The sequence below is a fragment of the Lontra canadensis genome, unplaced genomic scaffold (genome assembly GCF_010015895.1).
Source record: "Lontra canadensis isolate GAN:19392208 unplaced genomic scaffold, GSC_riverotter_1.0 scaffold16, whole genome shotgun sequence".
NCBI lineage: Eukaryota > Metazoa > Chordata > Mammalia > Carnivora > Mustelidae > Lontra > Lontra canadensis.
The window spans coordinates 1144977-1164943 of record NW_022631010.1 but is presented as its reverse complement, the minus strand read 5'-3'; the positions used below and the strand labels follow the sequence as shown (position 1 = coordinate 1164943).

At 38.5% G+C, this 19967-nt stretch overlaps 1 protein-coding gene across 2 annotated transcripts in view; it reads right to left on the bottom strand.

The window, feature by feature from the left end:
• PIGU (phosphatidylinositol glycan anchor biosynthesis class U) overlaps positions 1-19967 on the bottom strand; it is an 88513-nt gene that overhangs the window by 62939 nt on the left and 5607 nt on the right. Inside the window, exons 2-4 of one of the 2 annotated variants that reach the window (XM_032858840.1) lie at positions 14998-15062; positions 3142-3201; positions 2219-2281 (exon numbers count right to left, since the gene is read on the bottom strand). In XM_032858840.1, the coding sequence (XP_032714731.1) occupies positions 2219-2281; positions 3142-3201; positions 14998-15062 (188 nt within the window). The remainder of the gene's footprint in view (positions 1-2218; positions 2282-3141; positions 3202-14997; positions 15063-19967) is intronic. The other variant, XM_032858841.1, reaches the window with a different exon arrangement.

The window sequence follows — 19967 nt, the reverse complement described above, 5'->3', positions numbered from 1 at the left end:
ACTCATCTTACAACTAGAAGTTTGTACCCTTTGACCAACATCTTCCCATTTCCCCTACTCCCAAATGCACACCCCCCGCCGGCCTGGCAACCGCCAATGTACCACCAATGTACAGTGTCTGTTTCTTTGAGTTTGACTTATTTATTTATTTTAAAGTAAGCTTCCTGCCCAATGTGGGACTTGAACTCACTTCCCCAAGATCAGGAGTCGCATGCTCTACCACCCAAGCCAATCGGGTTCCCTGGTGTGACTTTTTTTTTTTTAATATATATACTTTTTTAAGATTTTATTTATTTATTTGACAGACAGAGATCACAAGTAGGCAGAGAGGCAGCCAGGCAGAGAGAGGAGGAAGCAGGCTCCCCGCGGAGCAGAGAGCCCGACGCGGGACTCGATCCCAGGACCCTGGGATCATGACCTGAGCCGAAGGCAGAGGCTTAACCCACTGAGCCATCCAGGCACCCTATTTATTTATTTTAGAGAGAGAGGGAGCACACATGCATGTGAGTGGGCAGGGGAGGGCATAGGAAGAGAGAGTCTTTAGCAGACTCCGAACTGAGCATGTGCTGACACAAAACTCGATCTCATGAGCCTGAGATCAGGACCTAAGCAGAAACTAGGAGCCAGACACTTAACCAACTGTGCCACCCACACACCCCCAAGTTGACTTTTTAAGATTCCACATGTAAATAAGATCACACAATATTTGTCTTGGTCTGACTTCGGTTAGCATAATGCTCTCAGGTTTATAAATGTTATCCCAAATGCTCTGCTGATTTAAGATGTACACTCCTTGGGTCTCAGTGATAAGTCTCTAAAATGCAGGGTTCTTTTTTTTTTTTTAACTAATTTCTACACCCACTGTGGGGCTTGAACTCACAACCCTCAGATGAACAGTCACAAGCTCTACCAACTAAGGCAGCCAAGTGCCCCAATTCAAGGGTTTTATAGGCCTATTAAGCCTATAAATGGACCCCAAGTTAAAAATTGCCAACCTAGGTATCTTATAAATCTCTTTGAGGTCCATAATTCTAGAATTCAACAGCTTTATTACTCATGACCAGTGCCACAGAAAGGCAAACTGCTCCTTCTGGTTCTATTACCAAGTAACAGAAGTGAAAATGAAGGATAAACAGACAACACAAAAAGGATGTGTCCTCCTCTCCCTCGGGTCTAAATCCTCTCAGTGGCTCCCAGCCAGTCACGGAGGACTGCAGCCAATTTTTAAAATAACTACATGGATAGTGCATATGGCTAATCTGTTAACTCTTTTAGAACCTAGGAAAATGGAAACGGTCACAATATACCATTCCCCTTGGCTACTGCATAGGGATTAAGACTAAGTTTACATCAATACTTTCTACAGGCATTTACTACATGCTAAATTTTCCAAATAACGGAGTGCCTGGGTGGCTCAGTGGGTTAAAGCCTCTGCCTTCGGCTCAGGTCATGATCTCAGGGTCCTGGGATCGAGCCCCGCATCGGGCTCTCTGCTCAGCAGGGAGCCTATTTCTCTCTCTCTCTCTGCCTGCCTCTCTGCCTACTTGTGACCTCTGTCAAATAAATAAATAAAATCTTTAAAAAAATAAAAAATAAATTTTCCAAATAAGATTGCTCTGCAGGGAAACAGAATCTACATTGGGAATCCAATTTTACCTCCAATAGGCATAACAGTTAAAATCTGTATTCATGAAAGGAAGATTTTTAAGGGTCCTTGTTAATAATTGTAGTTTAGCTCTGCTCCAGAAAGTCTGAATTTGGGTGCCTGGGTGGCTCAGTGGGTTAGAGTCTCTGCTTTCGGCTCAGGTCATGATCCCGGGGTCCTTGGATCGAGCCTCGAATCGGGTTCTCTGCTCGGCAGGGAGACTGCTTCCCTCTCTCTCTCTGCCTGCCTCTCTGCCTCCTTGTAATCTCCGTCTGTCGAATAAATAAATAAAATCTTAAAAAAAAAAAAAAAAGAAAAGAAAGTCTGAACTTGCACAGGTGGATATTAAGCTACACAGATTAAATTAACCCTTTTGTATCTATTAATAAAGCTGTCTTGTTGGTTCGGGTTTGACCATTCCAGGGCTGGCTTCACAGGCCAGTAGCTTCTCTCCCACTTCTTAGTATTTTTAAACAGTTGGATCCTTAAATACATGACCTCTGATTCTTTGTAGTAACAGAGACCAGAAGACTACCAAAAACACCAGTTCTGTCTCCCCCGCTGACTACTTACCACAACTTTATTGAAGTCCTGGATTGCAAAATACAGAGCAATGGCGGTGAGTGCATCGGTGATCTATCAAGAGAAAGAGAAATAATAGTGTAGGAGGGATGGAATGCTGCCAGGGCCTAGAGCTTTGGGATAGTGGTGGACTGTTCGGTAATGAACTCTTACAGTCAGGCAGAACCTCAACTCTCACTTTGACTACCCAAAGGTAAAGCCCTACAGGGAGATTTGACTGGAAATCCCTGAGGACTGGCACCCACCAAGATTTATGTTAGCCTGGTGGACCACATCTGTTCTTTAATTACAAGTTACTTAAGTTTTCTGTAAAACAGGAATAACACCCAATGCTTTGCAGGCCTGATGTCTGTCAAATGCCTAGCATGAAGTAAATCCTCAGGAAACAGGAGCCATTATAATGATTAAGGAAGACTTCAGTGGGCCTCCTACTTGACCCAGATTTTCAACCTGACATAGGCCAAGTGTTTCAAATTACTTTTTCTCAAAACAGCCCTGTCATCTCAAGTTCGAAGGTTACTGCCCCTGAGAGTCTCATCAGGCCTATGTCCACTGCATGGAATCTCTTGGTAGAATGCTTAGGAAATTCAGGATGCCCTCTACACTGGCACCACAATTAAAATCAATCACAGAATCTTTGCGCTACACAGTTTGAGACTACACAGTCCAGAAACCAAGTATAAGGAATTGGAATTGGTCAAATGTCAGAGACTACTTACTCCCTATATTTCCATAATAGTATCACAGTATTGTGGATTATACAGTATTATCCACAGTATGGAATTCAAATTAAGGATAGGGCTTTGCTTTTATACTCAGAAACTCCTAAGCTCCTATAAGATATTTTTTCTTAAAAACAAGATAAAAGACTCTAAAGGCATATACGTATTGACTTTATGTGTAAGGTTACTTACCATAAATACCAATTCAGCATAGTCAATCAGGAAATGAAAGAGGTATATTATTAATGGAGTCTGTAGGAGAAAAACAAGCAAACAAACAAATTAACTTAAATCTTACTGTTATCAGTTTCCAGTGTAGGGAATGGGGAAGAAGCTAATCTCTCAGCAAAAATCTCTTTCTTTTCTGGAATACTGTTCTATGCTAGTTGGCCAGTATATTTGGGGGAGAATAATTTAGTGTCACTGGATCATTTTTTGCCATGGGGCCTATCTGAGTTGAGTAAAGAGAACAAAATATGACATGGGCTAAATATCTGTTGAGGAACACATTAAAGGTATGAGGTAAACTTTAGTTCTAAGCCATACAGAATAGCCAAGGGGAACGCCACAGAGGACTAAGATTGCTGAAATCATAAAATAAATAGGGAAATGTTTTCCCGCCTTTTGTCCTCTGAGATGTTTTATATCATTAGTGTTATTGCCTCCTCAAATATTTGGGAAAATATGCTCACTGTGAAGTCATCATGGCATGGGTTTTCTTTTTTTTTTTTTTTTTTTTTAAGATTTTATTTATTCATTTGACAGAGAGAGAGATCACAAACAGGCAGGGAGGCAGGCAGAGAAAGGGGAGGAAGCAGGCCCTCCACGGAGCAGAGAGCCCGATGCAGGGCTCGATCCCAGGACCCTGGGATCATGACCTGAGCCAAAGGCAGAGGCTTTAACCCACTGAGCCACCCAGGCGCCCCGTGGCATGGGTTTTCTTAAGAGACGACTTTTTAATTACAGATTAAATTTCTTTTTTTTTTTTTTAAGATTTTTATTTATTTATTTGACAGAGAGAGAGAAAGCACAAGCAGGAGGAGTGGCAGGCAGAGGGAGAAGGAGAAGCAGGCTCCCCACAGAGCAGGGGAGCCTGATGTGGGACTCAAACCCAGGACCCCAGGATCATGACCTGAGTCAAAGGCAGTTGCTCAACCAACTGAGCCACCCAGGTGCCCCTATAGATTAAATTTCTTTCACAGTTTCATGCCTTAAAGTGTTCTTTTTCTGATGTCAGTAGAGCTACATCAGCTTCTTTGTGTTAATGTTTGCTCAATAAAACTTGTCCTATATTTTTAGGTTTTACTTTTTTCTGCATCCTCATATGTAAGATGTGTTTCTTAAAAGCAGCATATAATTACTTTTCTTTTCTTTTTTTTAATGTATTTATTCATTCTAGAGACAGAGTGTACACACAAGCAGGGGAAGGGGCAGAAAGAGAGGAAGGGAATTTCAAGCAGGCTCCTACTCCCTGCTGAGCACAGAGCCTGACATAGGGCTCCATCCCACCACCCTAAGATCAGACCTGAGCAGCAATCCAGAGTTGGCTGCTTAACCGACGGAGCCACCCAGATGCCCCACTTTTTTTTTTTTGTTTTTTTGTTTTTTTGTTTAAGTCTTTGACAGAGAAAGAGAGGGGACAAACAGAGGGAGCAGGGAAGGGAGAAGCAGGATCCCTGCTCAGCAGAGAGCCCGATGTGGGGCTCAATCCCAGGGTCCTGGGATGAGGACCTGAGCCAAAGGCAGATGCTTAACCAACTGACCCACCCAGGCAACCCTACTTTTCTTTAACCTAATCTGACAACTGTTATCTTTTAGTTGACTTTATAGTCTATTTACATTTAGTGTAATTAATGATGTATTTATGTTTAAGTTTACCATCTTACTATTCTATTTTCCATTTGTCCCATTTTTCTCTTTCTTGCTTGCTTCCTCATTATTTTTTATTATTCTATTTTCTCCTCTACTAGTTTGTTGGTTATACACTTAGCTACTATTCTTTCAGTGATTATGGAAATTATGGAATAGGTCTTTGACTTTAATTAGCATATAATATAAATTACATCTTTTACTACTTTCTAGATTATTAAGGACCTTTGAACACTTTAATTCCATATAGCTACTCCCAGCCTTTTCTGTTATTCACGTTACAGCTTTAATTCTACATGCATTTTAAACCCATAAGGTATTATTATTTTATACAGTTAATATTTATTTAATTTACTCACATATCTACCTTTTTCACTATTACTTATTCCTTCTTATATTCCATGATGCTGTTGAGAACCATAATCCTGCCTTTTTATAATCTTTTAAATGCTGGCAACAAATTCTATCAATTTTAATTTGCTTGGAAATGTCTTTACCTTCATCTCTGAGAGATAATATCCCCTTTGGCTGTTTGTAATCTGTAATCTGTCTTTGATATTGAGCAGTTTTATTAAAATGTATGTTTTTCTTTGAATTTATCCTGCTTGGGTTTATAGAGCTTCTTGAATTGATATATTTCATAAATTCTGAAAAAAAAAATTTCAGTAACTAATCTCTTCAAATATTGTTTCTGCCTCATTCTGTCTCTTCTCCCATTCTGGAACTTCTTTTATTTTATTTCATTTCATTTTAAAGATTTTACTTATTTATTTGAGAGAGAGAATGAGAGGGAGAGCATGAGAGGGAGGAGGGTAGGAGGGAGAAGCCGACTCCCTGCTGAGCAGGCAGCCTGATGCAGGACTGGATCCTGGGACTCCAGGATCATGACCAGAGCTGAAGGCAGTCGCTCAACCAACTGAGCCACCCAGGTGCGCTGGAACTTCATTTATATTGTATGTTAAATCTTTTTACTATATCTCATAGACCTCTTCTTTTTTTTCCTGTTTTCTATCCTTTTGTCTCCGAACTTTAGTCTAGGAATTCTCTACAGATCTATCTTCTAGATCATAAATCCTCTCTTTAGCTTTGTGTAATTTGCTGTTAAATTTGCCTATTGCATTTTTAATTTGCTGTTATGTTTTCCAGTTCTAGAATTTCCATTTGATTCATTATTATATATTCCAGTTCCTTGGAGAAAAATTTTTTTAAAAGATTTTTATTTTTATTTATTTGACAAAGAGAGATCAAAAGTAGGCAGAGAGGCAGGCGGGGGGGGGGGGGGAAGCAGGCTCCCCACTGAGCAGAGAGCCCAATGTGGGCCTCGATCCCACAACCATGAGATCATGACCCGAGCTGAAGGCAGAGGCTCAACCCACTAAGCCACCCAAGCACCCTCCCTGGAAAAATTCTTGACCTTGTCACTTATTTTTTTATGCATATTAATCACTGACCACTGTTATCTTAGAGTCCAAGTTTGATAACTCCAATATCTGAATCACCTGTGAATCTTTAGTGTCTATTTTTTCCTGTCTTCTATTATGCTTGGTAACTTTTGAATGAATGGTGGACATTGTAAAGGGAAATTTGTAGAGGTTCTGCATGAGGTACTTTCCTCCAGAAAGGATTTTTTTTTTTCTTTTTCTTTCAGAAAGGATTTCTTTAAACTTCTGGCAAGCAATTAGAATAGAATTACATCACTTTAATCTAATTAGAGTTTAGCTAATTAAGCTGAATTTAGTTTTTTGTAAGACTGGTCTATATGTGGTCTACCCTTCCTTCAGTGTAGTCCTTCAAAGGACCCAACCAGAAGCCAAAACCTCTACCAGGGCCCTGCCACCTTGGTTGGCCATGCACTTGAATTTGTATTTCTCTAGCACTATGAGACTGCCAATAGCTCTGCTTAGCTTCTTAGCCTCTTAACAGCCCAATTCTACTCTCTTTCTCTGCTCTCAGCAGAGAAATTAATACATTGATAAAATTGATAAATCCATTAAGGAGAAAGCAGCTTAGATGGTCAGCCTCAAATTGTACCTTCCTCTCTGGGACCTCAATCCCTCAATCCTGGCTATCTTGATACTTTCCAACACCATCAAACAGATGTTTTTTCCTATTCATCCTTCTTTCCTAGCTGTCCTGGAAGGAGGGTTGATTTGTTACTATAAGCCAGTTCACCAATCCACCAGAATCAGAAAGACAGTGCATGACTTGGTTTTAGTGAACCCTTGCTGGTGACTCGGGAGCACCTTTCCCCAACTCCCAACCACATGCAAAAATGTGTTCTATAATATTGCAGAGGTCACTAACAGGCTTTTTAGGGACAGCAAGCTGGTGTGGTAGAAAGAACAAGGCTTTGGGTTCAAACTCGGATTTCAAACCAGTTCCACCTGTGTACCTTTTCTCTCTAAACCTTAGTGTTCTCAGCTATAAAATAATAGTGACCTATTGGGGTGCCTGGGTGGCTCAGTTGGTTAAGCATCTGCTTTCAACTCACGTTGTGATCCCAGAGTCCTCGGAAGAGCTTGCTTCTCCCTCTCCCTCTCTCAATCCCCCTGCTCTTTGTCTCTCTCACTCTATCAAATAAATAAATAAAATTTAAAAAAAAAAAAGAATAGTGATCTATTTCACAAGGTTCTTGGGAGGAATAAATGGTAATGGGAACAAAGTGCTTCGCACAGTGCCTAACATACATACAGTAATCCTAATATATTAGCTACCTGAAACCAACTTTTTACCACCTGTTTTCAAAACAGGGCATCAACTTTGCCTTTCAAAGTTCTAAAAGAATTAAACCTTCTACAACTCTCTACTAATGGATTCTTTTTTGCTTTTATCTTTGTCAGTAAGAAGTAGTAACTTAATACTTATATTACCAATGGCCTGCTTTCAAAGTGCTTTGATGCTTCAGATAGTTTAGAATGGCACTAAGTAGGTCTCAGAAATGACAGAACGCATAGTTCTCCAAAAGCCTATCAGCAAATGGGCTGGTTTCCATAATAAGCGAACATGTACATAGTAGTTAAATTGTGTATCATAATATTATAGATAATATACAGTGAATATAATTTGTCTTCATGTTATGTTTCCATGTGGGTGACCGTTCCCAGTCAGGATAGGGCAAATATGAATGAACTCACAATTTTACGATCAGTAGTTGGCTAACCAAAGAAAACAGAAACGTCTGCTGAAGGTAGTCATAAAATCTAAAGTGGTTGCCTAATTCTCTTTTTCTCTCCTGTGCAGATTTTTCTTCTCCACTTTTACATTTCCCTAAGAACTAGATAATAAAATCTGCTGAAGATTTATAAAGAAAAAAATGCAAAGCAACGATAAACTTCCTCTTCCAAAGTGTTCTTTTCACTTGGCTTGACATAATTTGATTTCTTTAAGTTTTATTACTTAAAGAAATTGTGTGAAAATATAGATTGCTCTGGATTTATGAACATTGAGCTTAAAAGCGAATTAACCCATATGCAAGAAAGGAGCAAGGGATTCTGACTGTGAGGTCACCTCCACTGTGTTTGGGGGAAGCAACTGCTCAGTCCTAAAGCGGTTGTCTTACACAGGTATAGAGACTTACCACGGCTTCTTGTAGCTGGAAAATACTAACTCCTGCCGTTATCCCTCTTTACTTACACTGAGACTTACACACACACACACACACACACACACACACACACACACTGGTAAGGAGTAAGAATGCATTTTGGACTCCCTCATTGCAGCTAAGAATGCATCTCCTCACAGAAGCATTTTAAATAATGGTTAAAGGGCTAGATATGGCTCTTCCATTCTTTCATTTGACATACTCCTTCTGAAAGGACTATTTCACATCTTCCCCTGTCCTTAACCTCCAAATTTCCTTCCTGCTTCTCACTTTCATCTGAAAACCTCATTTCTTATTTCACTGAGAAAAGAAGCAATTAAATGAGAATCACTTTATTTTCCCACTACCCAGGTAACCAACTTCCTGTATCTGTACCTACATTCTCTATCGCCTATTAACAATGAATGGACTTCCTTTCTTCTTACCTGAAGTGAAATTCTCCCCTGTGAACCGTACCCATTTGTTCTTGCCCCCTCAAAGACACTGCTCATTCAATTATCCTCTTTCTTACATCATCAACTTTTCTATCCACAGGATTATTCCCATCAGCAACCAAGTATGCAGAGTCTCATTTTTTTTGCTATTTTATTATTTTATTTTATTAAGTTTTAAGAGTTGTAACACATTATTTCTTTTTTAAAAAATTTTTATTTAAATTCAATTTAGCTAACATATAGTGTATTATTAGTTTCAGGGGCAGAATTTAGTGATTCATGAGTTGCATATAACATGCAGTGCTCATAACATCATGTGCCCTCCTTGATGCCCATCACCCAGTTACCCCATCTCCCCTCCAGCAGTATTTATGTATGTATGTATGTATGTATGTATGTATTTTAAGTAGGCTCCACACCCACCATGGACCCCAACACAGGGCTTGAATCCATGACCCTGAGATCAAGAGTCAGACACTTAACCAACCAAGCAACCTAGGCACCCCCTGCTTTGTTTTTTTAGATTCCACATATAAGTGAAATCATATGGTAACGGTCTTTCTCTGACTTATTTCACTTAGCACAGTGCTCTCTAGGTCCATCCATGTTGTTGTTTCAAATGCCAAGATCTCATTTTTTATGGCTGAATAATATTCCACTGTGTGTATGTGTGGGTGGGTGTGGGTGTGCACACATCCATTCATCTATCACTGGATACTTGGGTTGCTCCCTTATCGTGGCTATTATAAACAATGCTGTGTTAAATATAGGCAGATTCTCATATTTAAAATGTCTTTATGGGAGTAACTGGGTGGCTCAGTGGGTTAAGCCTCGGCCTTCAGCTTGGGTCATGATCTTGGGGTCCTGGGATCAAGCCCTGCACCGGGCTCTCTGCTCGGCAGGGAGCCCACTTCTCCCCCTCCTCTGCCTGCCTCTCTGCCTACTTGTGCTCTGTGTCAAATAAATAAATAAAAATCTTAAAAAAATAAAAATAAAACGTTTTTACAGGGCACCTAGGTAACTCAGTCAATTGGGCATCTGTCTGCCTTCAGCTCGAGTCATGATTCCCAGTCCTGGGATCAAGCCCCATATTGGGCTCCTTGCTCAGTAGAGGGTCTCCTTCTCCCTCTCATTCTGCCCCTTCTCCCCCCGCTCCTATGTGCTCTTGCTCTCTCTCAAATAAATATCTTTTTAAAAAATAAGAAAAAATTAGGGCACCTGGGTGCCTCCGCTCGTTAAACAATGGCCTTCGGCTCAGGTCATGATCCCGGCATCCCAGGATTGAGTCCTGCATCGGGCTCCCTGCTCAGCAGGGAGTCTGCTTCTCCCTCTGACCCTTTCCCATCTCATGCTCTCTCTCTCTTCTAAATAAATAAAATCTTTGAAAAAAAATAAGAAAAAATAATATGTCTTTACTATACAACTGCCTTTAGCTACTATACCATTTCTCTGCCCTTCTTTAGAACCAGACTTCTCATAAAGGTTGTCTATTCTCTGACTTTTCAAGATAGACAAAGTCCAAGATTAAGCCACAGGGTCTTTTATAACCTAACCTAGGAAGTGACGTACCATCATTTCTGCCATATTTTACTGGTCACATAGGCCAACTCTGGTACAATGTGAGAGAGGACTACATCAAGTGTGAATACCTGGAGGTAGATATTTTGTGGGGCCATCCTGGAGGCTGGCTATCACACCAGGTGATCACATCAAGCCCATTTTCAAGTATCATCTATAGGCTGACAGTTCCCAATTTTATATCTCTAGCCTGAACCTCTCTTCTTGAGTTACACATTTGTATAGCCAGTTACCTTAACATTGTCATTTGGATGTCTTTAAACTTAATATGGGGAAATCTGAATTCTTATTTCCGGCCCCACTAAAACCCACTCCTCCCTCAGTAACTCATTTCACAAAATAATACCACCATTCACTCAGTTGCTCAGGATTAAAAACCTGCTATCCTTGAATCATATCTTGGAATCCTCTCTCGCCTTCATACCTCATATCGAATCTATTAATAAATCTACTCCTAAAAGTATTACTAGAATCTAATTACTTTTTTAAAGAATCTAATCATTTTTCACCATCTTTGTTGTTACTACACTAGTTCCAAGCCAACATCATCTTGCTTAGACTAGTGCATAAGCATCCTTCTTAATCATTTTCCCTTCTTCACCTCTTGCCCCCACAGTCAATTCCCCTCGCAGTATTCACAGCAGTACTTATTAAATGTAAAATAAGTATAATCACTTCTCTCTTGGCTTAAAAGTCTCCATTTTCTCAGCTTAGTAAAAACAAAATCAACTTGCTACTATGGGCCACCAGAGCTGGTGAAGGATCTCAAAATGGCTGAGCAAAAACTTGCTCTAATAGGCATTTAGGGGCGCCTGGGCGGGTTCACTTGGTAGAGCATGCGACTCTTGATCTTGGGGTTGTGAGTTCAAGCCCCACACTGGATGCAGAGATTACTTAAAATCTTTAAAAATTATAAATTTTTATATTTATAAATTATAAATATATATTATAAATAAAAATTATAAGTAAATTATAAATATATTTTATTTAAATTATAAATTTTATTAATAGAATTATATATTATAAACAAATAAATAAAAATAAAAGGCATTTAACTCAGTAGTCCTTTGGGAGATCATACCCCAAGACCAAAAGGCCACTGCTAACTCCCTAAAGTCCTGGAAAGAGGCCCTTACCACCAAGCTAGCTACTCTACCTAAGAATCTACCTGCTATTGCCCTGGACTTACACAAGGCCAATGTGGTAAAGGCTGGCTGGGCAAATGACTTTGAGAAGTTTAATGCCCTGCAGTTTCCTGTGCCAGGATGCTGAAGAAAAAAGATGTGAAAAGCCGTGCTCAGTTTTTGTCTCTCATCAGGTCTGAGGAATATAAGAGAGCTGGAGAAGATGAAGAATATAATTCCATTTGATCAAATGACCACTGAGGACTTGAATGCAGTTTTCCTAGAAATCAAATTAAATAATAAGTAACCCAAATGGCCTCACCAGCCAATTGAGATTTTATAAACTTGAGTCTGGGAGGAAGCTCTTGCCCTCATATTTTAAATTCTAGACATTAAAAATAATTATACTAAAAATAGATAAATGATAGATAGACAAACAGATCAATAATCTGAACTCTTAACCATGTCTATAAAAACTGTTATATAATCTGACTCCTAACTTCTCACACCTTGTCTTTAATATTTTCCTCTTTGCTCATTCTGCCTTAGCAAGACTAAGGCAGAATTTATCCAACTCACAAATGCCAACCACATTCCCAAATCAGCACCATCTTATCTGGCCTGCTAGCTTCATTTAGATAGCTTATTCAGATTTTACTTCCTTGGAGCGCCTTCCTTGAACACACTATCTAAAGTACTGACACACACATGACCATCACTCTTTATCCCTTTGCCCAGTTTTATTTTTCTACATGTACTTACTTATCATTTAAATGAAATCCCACTTTTCCTTAACTTTAGTTTTATGGAAGTATAATTAGTATAAAATAAACTTCACATATTTAAAGTACATAATTTGATCAGTTTTGACCTATGTATATACCCATGAAACTATCAACCAAGATACTGAATATATCCCCATTCCTAAATGTTTACCAATTTTACTGTTCATCCCAAAGAACCAGGTGTGTTTCAGTGTTTTTCACTATTGTTTTGCTGTTTTCTGTTTAATTTGTTTCCACTCAGATCTTATATCTTTTATTCTGTTTACTTTGAGGTAAATTTATCTTCTTCTTCTAGTTTCTTAAGGTAGAAACAGGGGTCATTGATTTGAGAGCTTTTTTCTTTTCCAATATAGGCATTTAGGACTACGCATTTCCCCCAAGTACTGTTTAGTGACATCCCACATATTTTGATAGGTTGTGTTTTCATTTTCATTCAATTCAATATACTGCCTAATTTCCCTTCTGATTTCTTCTTTGATTCATGAGTCATTAAGGAGCATGTTACCTAGTTTCCAAATATTTGGGGATTTTCCAGACATCTTTCTGGTATTAATTTTTTATTTAATTCCATTGTGGTCAGAGAATATACTTTGTATGACTTCAATCCTTTTTAAATTTATTGGGCCTTGTTGTCTGACCCAGAATATGGTCTATCTTGCAGATGTTCCATATACACTTGAAAAGATTATATACTTTGTTGCTGTTGGATAGAATGTTTTATAAATGCCAATGAGATCAAGCTGGTTGACATCCTATTCACGGCTTCTACATTCTTGTTGATTTTCTGTCTGCCTGTCACATCAGTCCTTGAGAGAGGGATATTGAAATCTCTGACTATAACTATGGATTTGTCTGTTTCTCCTTATAGTCTGTCAGTCTTCATGTACTCTGAAAGTCTGTTATTGGGTGCAGAAACATTAGGACTGTTATGTTCTCTTGATGAATCAACCCCTTTATCACTATGAAATAACCGTCTTTACCCCTGGTAATATTCTTTGCTCCGAAATCTGCTTCCTTTTTACTAACTTACTGTTTGTCACTCTCAGAAATAAGTACCATGAGGCCAAGGACTGTGCCTTGTTTTGTATCCCAAGCACCTAGCAGGGTAGCTGGCATTTGGTATGTACTTAACAAATCTTTATTAAAATAGAGAAGGAAGGAAGGGATTGGAATACATTTGTAGATATAGAGCTAGGCACTAGGAATACTTAATGAAAAGGTACCAGTTCTGAGGAACATATAATAGGTAAAATAAGTACAGAAGAAATTTCAAGAGTATTATATGAGCCATTAAAAGGATAAGCATAAGATGCTTTAGAAGATGTTCGGGAAGAACATCTAATTGGTCTAAGGTGACAAGGAATGGCTTTTAGAGGAAGGTAAAATCTAAGCTAATATCTAAATAGTAAAGCCAACCACAAAAAGAGAAAAACAGCCCTGCATAAACAGCCCTCCATAAAGAAACAATAACATGAGCAAAAACACATAGGTAAGAGAGAATATAGTGTTGTAGCATAATGAAAATATGTGAGAACTCTCTCAGGGGGTTCCTTATCTGTCTAGAAAACATACTGCCCACGGACGGCTAGACACAGCCCTCATGGCTAGTGTGCTATGCTTTTATATGCCCACACACATCTGTTCCCAGTAACTCATTTGTGTGCTTCTTAAGAGTCTTAAATTGTCCCTGTTTCTGCTAGCCGTTCTTATTATTGTGGTTCAACTAGATAGTAATAAAAACTAATGAAATTATGAATGCAAAAGCCAGTTGTTATCTCCATGAGAACCAAGCTGAATGCTTTTAAAAAACTAGATAGAAGAAAGAAAGAAAGAAAGAAAGAAAGAAAGAAAGAAAGAAAGAAAGAAAGAAAGAAAACTGTTCTCGAAGTAGGTATGAAGGAGACAACTGTAAAAATGAGGGGTTAAGAATTCAAATAGAAGAATTCTACTTTAAAATGCTATAACCAACAGTAACGGGGAGAGGAGAGCAGAAGGAAATGTGGTTCATGTAAGCCGGGCCCACATGGCTTTGTATGCCCTGTAGGGTGTTTGGGTTTTATCCTGAGTTCAGTGGTGAGCAAAGGTCCGAAGCAGGACACTGACAGTATCAGATTTCCATTTCAGAAAGATGAGTCTGGCTGCAGAATAAAGAGTAAAGGAGCAAGACTGAATGGAGAAAGAGTTGTCAGGAAGTGGTTGCAGGAACCCAAGCAAGGGATGACGGTGACCTAAGAAGGATTTCACTATTTTAAGAATCAACACTATGGGTTAAACAGGCTTTGGTGGGCTTTCTAAGAAACCAGCATTGCTAACATAGTTTTCATGGGAAAGCATGTTCCAAAGAACCAATTACATGACTATTAGTATACAACTTATTTGTGGGCTGGAACTGTTTACAATTTATTTGCCAATAAAAACGGTAACTTCTACAGAAGTCTCATCTGCTTCCCCAAATTACAATCTTAATCTGGATCATTTCCACTGCCATTGTGAAATCTCCTTCTTATGCAGAGGACATCTAAAAAAGGTCTGTTTCTAAATATGATTTTCAAAAATAGATCTGTTCAAATGTTTGTACAAAACAGAGGTTAGGCTTTGGTATTTAAGACTACAAACTACTCTTAGTACTCAGAAAAGAAAACAAGAACACTTACTTCATGAAATACTGCTCCAGAATACGGAGACACTCCCAAGTCCAACAGTGAGAGGCCTTCAACCACTGAAAAGTAAGACATCCAAGTTCACTCTTACTTCAGAGACATATGCAGATGGCCAGAGACCAAAGTGTTAGATACTCCCAGAAACAAGAAAGGCCTCAGTTTGTCCAACCCCATTTACCTCATCCCCAGCAAGTGGCTTTAAATCTTGATTTGAACACTTCAGATGATTCAGAACTTTCTTCATACAGAGCATCCCTTTCCACTGTGGGGCAACTCTCAGGAAGAAGTTTTCTGTTAAACTGTGAGCTTTCTCTGATTTCCTTGTGATTTCCACCCACTCTAAGATGTGTTCCATTTTTGTATCTCTTGCCCCATTCCCCAAAATATGACAACAAATTAGAAGCTGGTGAGAAATGCTGTCCCTAGTGTGGAGAAGCGGGCAGTCACTCTCAAGTGCTACTTGAGTGGCATAGGTATTAGCTTTTCTACAGGGAAATATGTACTTTTTAAGTATGTGTCTTTTGATGTGGAAATGATTGTTCATACAGCAATTTAGCCTAGGGAAATAACTGTATGTTCATCATGGTGCTCAAAGTACTAAAAAATAATCCCAATGTCCATTAATATTCACCTAAATGAATTATGATATGTATATATGTGTACATGTAGATACATAGATAGAAAGACGTTATAGTTAAAAATCATACTGTCATATAAATAAATAAGTGGAAGAGAAAAGAAAGCTCTTCCTCACAGAGATCTGTTAAGTATCAAATGTTGAAGGAAAGATGGAAATAGAAAATCACCACTTGGCAGACCCCATAATAATAGTGGTGAAAGACAAGATTGTCAAGGGATACTAAGATCAGAGAGTAAAAATATGATTAGAAACCATATTTGCAAGGGGAAAAATAATTTTATGTGGACAAACTTGGCCTTCACTATCTTAATCGTGTGACCAAAGTTGGTATCATCAGCAATATGTTGAACAGTTCACACTATTAACATCAAGTAGCTCCTGAAATGATTCACTGAGATGGGGATAAAAACACTTCTGTGGTCCTTATGCCAAAAATGTTAATATCCTTGCCAAAAAAGCATAACTTCAATCTAATCATAAGAAAACACTAGGCAAACCCAAATCGAGACAAAATAACCGGCTAGTGCTCTTTAAAAATATAGAGGGGAGCCTGGGTGGCTCAGTCGGTTGAGAGCCTGTCTCTTGATTTTGGCTCAGGTCAGGATCTCAGGGTCCTGGGATGGAGCTCCAGGCCAACTCTGTGCTCAGCAGGGAGTCTATTTGAGATTCTCTGTCCCTCCCTCCTCGGCTTGCGTGTGTGTGTGTTCTAGAAAGAAAGAAAGAACTGAAAGATCAGAAGGAAAGGAAGAAAGAAAGAGAAAAGGGGGAGGAGGGAGGGAAAAAGGAAAGAAGGAAGGAAGGAAAAGAAAAGGAAGGAAATATGAAGTCTGAGGAAGTGTCCCAGATTGGAAGAGACTAAGGATACATAAAAACTGAATGCAGTGTGGGATCGTGGACTGAATCTTGGACCATAAAAAAGACATTAGTGGTCCAACTAATAAAATTCTAATAATAGATTAGTTATTAGTACTGCATGAATGTTAATCTTCTGGTTTAGGTCAGTGTACTATGGTTATACAGGGTGTTAACATTAGAAGAAGCTAACGGAAGGGTAAACAGGAATTCTCTGTACTATTTTTGTAACTTTTTGAAAATCTAAAACTATCTCAAAATTAAGAGTTAAAATTAAAAAGTACCTTACAGATATTCATTTATGAAAAGAAAGATGTCCATGAAATACTCTTAAATGAAAAGCAGGACATAACATAGCATGTCAATATGATTGAATTTTATTTTAAATATTTATAAGCATTAACCCATTTAATTGAGAGAAAATATGTATTCAGTGAGAAATGCCTCCACATAAACATAAATTCAGACATTAAATAAAATAAATAAAAATTTAAAAATATAAGTGGCTCAGTCGGTTAAGCGTCTACCTTTGGATCAGGTTGAGTCCCACAACTGGCTCCTTGCTCAGTGCCTGCTTCTCCCTTTCCCTCTGCCTGCCACTCCTCCTGCTTGTGCTCTTTCTCTCTGACAAATAAATAAAATCTTAAAAAAAATACAGCGATCATCTCTGTTAAGATTACAGAAGATGTGTGGTTTACCTTTTCTTCATTTTCTGAATCACTAGCAATGTGCATTATTTCATAATTATTAGAAAGAAATAGGAAAATTAATTTTAAAAGAAACTGAGTGAAGGATAAGAAAAAATATAAAATAGACACACAAAAACCTGCAAAATGTATGAGCTTATATATGCCTAAAATATCTCAGAAGTACGCATAAGAAACTGATATAATAAGAAACTGGTCCTTCCAGGGAACACAACTGGATGGTTCTAAGAAAGTCATATGGGGGGGCGCCTGGGTGGCTCAGTGGGTTAGGGCTTCTGCCTTCAGCTCGGGTCATGATCTCAAGGTCCTGGGATCGAGCCCCATGTTGGGCTCTCTGCTCGGTGGGGAGCCTGCTTTCTCCCTCTCTCTCTGCCTGCCTCTCTGCCTACTTGTGATCTCTGTCTGTCAAATAAATAAATAAAATCTTTAAAAAAAAAAAAAGAAAGTGGTATGGAAAGGTGCTTTTTAATCATATAGCCTTTTGCACCTTTGATTTTTGAAAGCTGTGACTGAATTAGCTATTCAATGATAGGTAAAATCAAAGTTACAAAGCCTGTTCCAAAAAACCTATGTATTTATAGTGAGTGGGCCTTAATTATGGCTTTAAACTTTATGGACCCACCCTAGAAGGAAACTTAATCAGTTACACAGTTCATATGGGCTATAAAATAAAACAAACTCCATTGCTCAAGACAGCTATAACTGGTCCTTATATTAGGACCAAAAAGAAACTTCCCCCAAGGAGCCACATAAAGAGGTTGCTGTGTAACACAACTATTAAACCCTTCACTAACAGCTTTACTGGAGACCCAAGGACATGATTCATCAGGCCACTTCACAGGATAAATCCCCACTTAACCCAAAGGCATCCCACCACAGAGCAGTAAAAGCAACTCAACAGAGGACCAACAAGATGCTATCCAGGGACATCACTCTCCACTGGTTTCATCCAGAGGGAACAGATTCTTCTGTATGTAGCTAGAAGAACAGACTGTATACTTTTCAGGCAATTGTCTAAAATATAACTTCTCTCAGATATGCTTTTGCTGGATATTGTACACCTGCAAATTTGTTAATGTGTTCTCTGGCAAGTACTTGGAATGCAGCTCTACTATCTTGATGATTAAATATGATCTCATATTACTTAATTGATCTGAGGGAAGAGTCAACTTCATGTAAAAACATTTTTTAAGAAACCCCTGCCATTTACTACCACCATCTATAACATTAAATTAAACATTAAAGGAAGAGAATAAACTCAAAATATTTTCACCTGAATACATTGATCTTTATGATAAACTTTTCATAATGTCTTTATTTTGGTGCACATGATTGAAAACTTTGGCATGGTCCACGGTACACTGGGAACATCTGAGTTACAGAGTAATAAAACCCTCTAGAATATAAAAGTGAATCTACTCATGTATAAAAGAATAACCAGGGCCCCCCAATTCTAACATATATAACAAAGTCCTGATAATATTTTCTTGGGAAAAATTTTAAAATAGGTTTCATAAAATGTCTGTTTGGGGAAAAAACCAAAACACTCAATAAACAACAACACAAAGAACCCATAGCTTTAAGCTATTCTTCTTAAAGTACCCGTAAAATAACACCTGTGAAAGGTGCAGAGAAATTGAATAAAATTTCTGCTTCATGGGATTCTTATCCAACAACTAATATTTCAGAATAGTTGACCACAAAAACTAATTATTGCCAACCAGTCTAAAATATAAGGGTTTTTTTTTTTAATGAAGTGTTTCAACTTTTTAAGATTTTATTTTAAATAATCTCTACAGGGGCACCTGGGTGGCTCAGTGGGTTAAGCCGCTGCCTTCGGCTCAGGTCATGATCTCAGGGTCCTGGGATCGAGTCCCGCATCGGGCTCTCTGCTCGGCGGGGGGCCTGCTTCCCTCTCTCTCTCTCTCTCTCTCTCTCTCTCTGCCTGCCTCTCTGTCTACTTGTGATCTCTCTCTGTCAAATAAATAAATAAAATCTTAAAAAAAAAATAAATAAATAAAAATAAATAAATAATCTCTACACCCAACATGGGGCTTGAATTTACAACCCCAAGACCAAGAGTTCTCATGTTCTACTACTGACTGAGCCAGCCAGGCACCCCAATAAAGTGTCTCAACTCTTAACTGACAAATCCCATGAAGCAAAAAGTCTTAGTTACCTTGATATACTCTTCCTATGGGTGATCATAAAAGCATATCATCTAGCATAAGACAAACGTCTTTGAGCTTCCCATAATGTCAAGAAGGACATGCATTCAGCTTGTTCAAAAGAAGTGGTATCCTTATATTTCTAGTCCAGAAGGTCCAAGATACAGTGTCATTCCCATAGCAATGAACACACCTAGCATCCAGCTCTTGCTTTCTAAGTAACATTCTCCCATAAAAGAAACCAGGACTTCTTGGAGAAGTGGTTGATTCCACTTCTTCCATTCCATTCCATTCCATTCCATTCCATTCCATTCCATGGCTAAACAACGGAAAATAAAAGCTAAGCCTAAAGAAAGCATCTTGTGGTTGCAGAAAGTGTCTCAATAGCCAAAGATGGAACAATTTGAGCATTAAAATAAAGATAATATAGATTATAATCCAGAAAATAAAATAAATACCTATGAATCCATACAGATATAAACTAAATGACTGAGTAAATATGGAAGAAGGGACAACTCTTTCTTGCAGAAGAATTTCAACTCATAAGTGAAGAAGTAATGAGGGAAATAGAAAAGTCACCATTAGAACACCACAGTG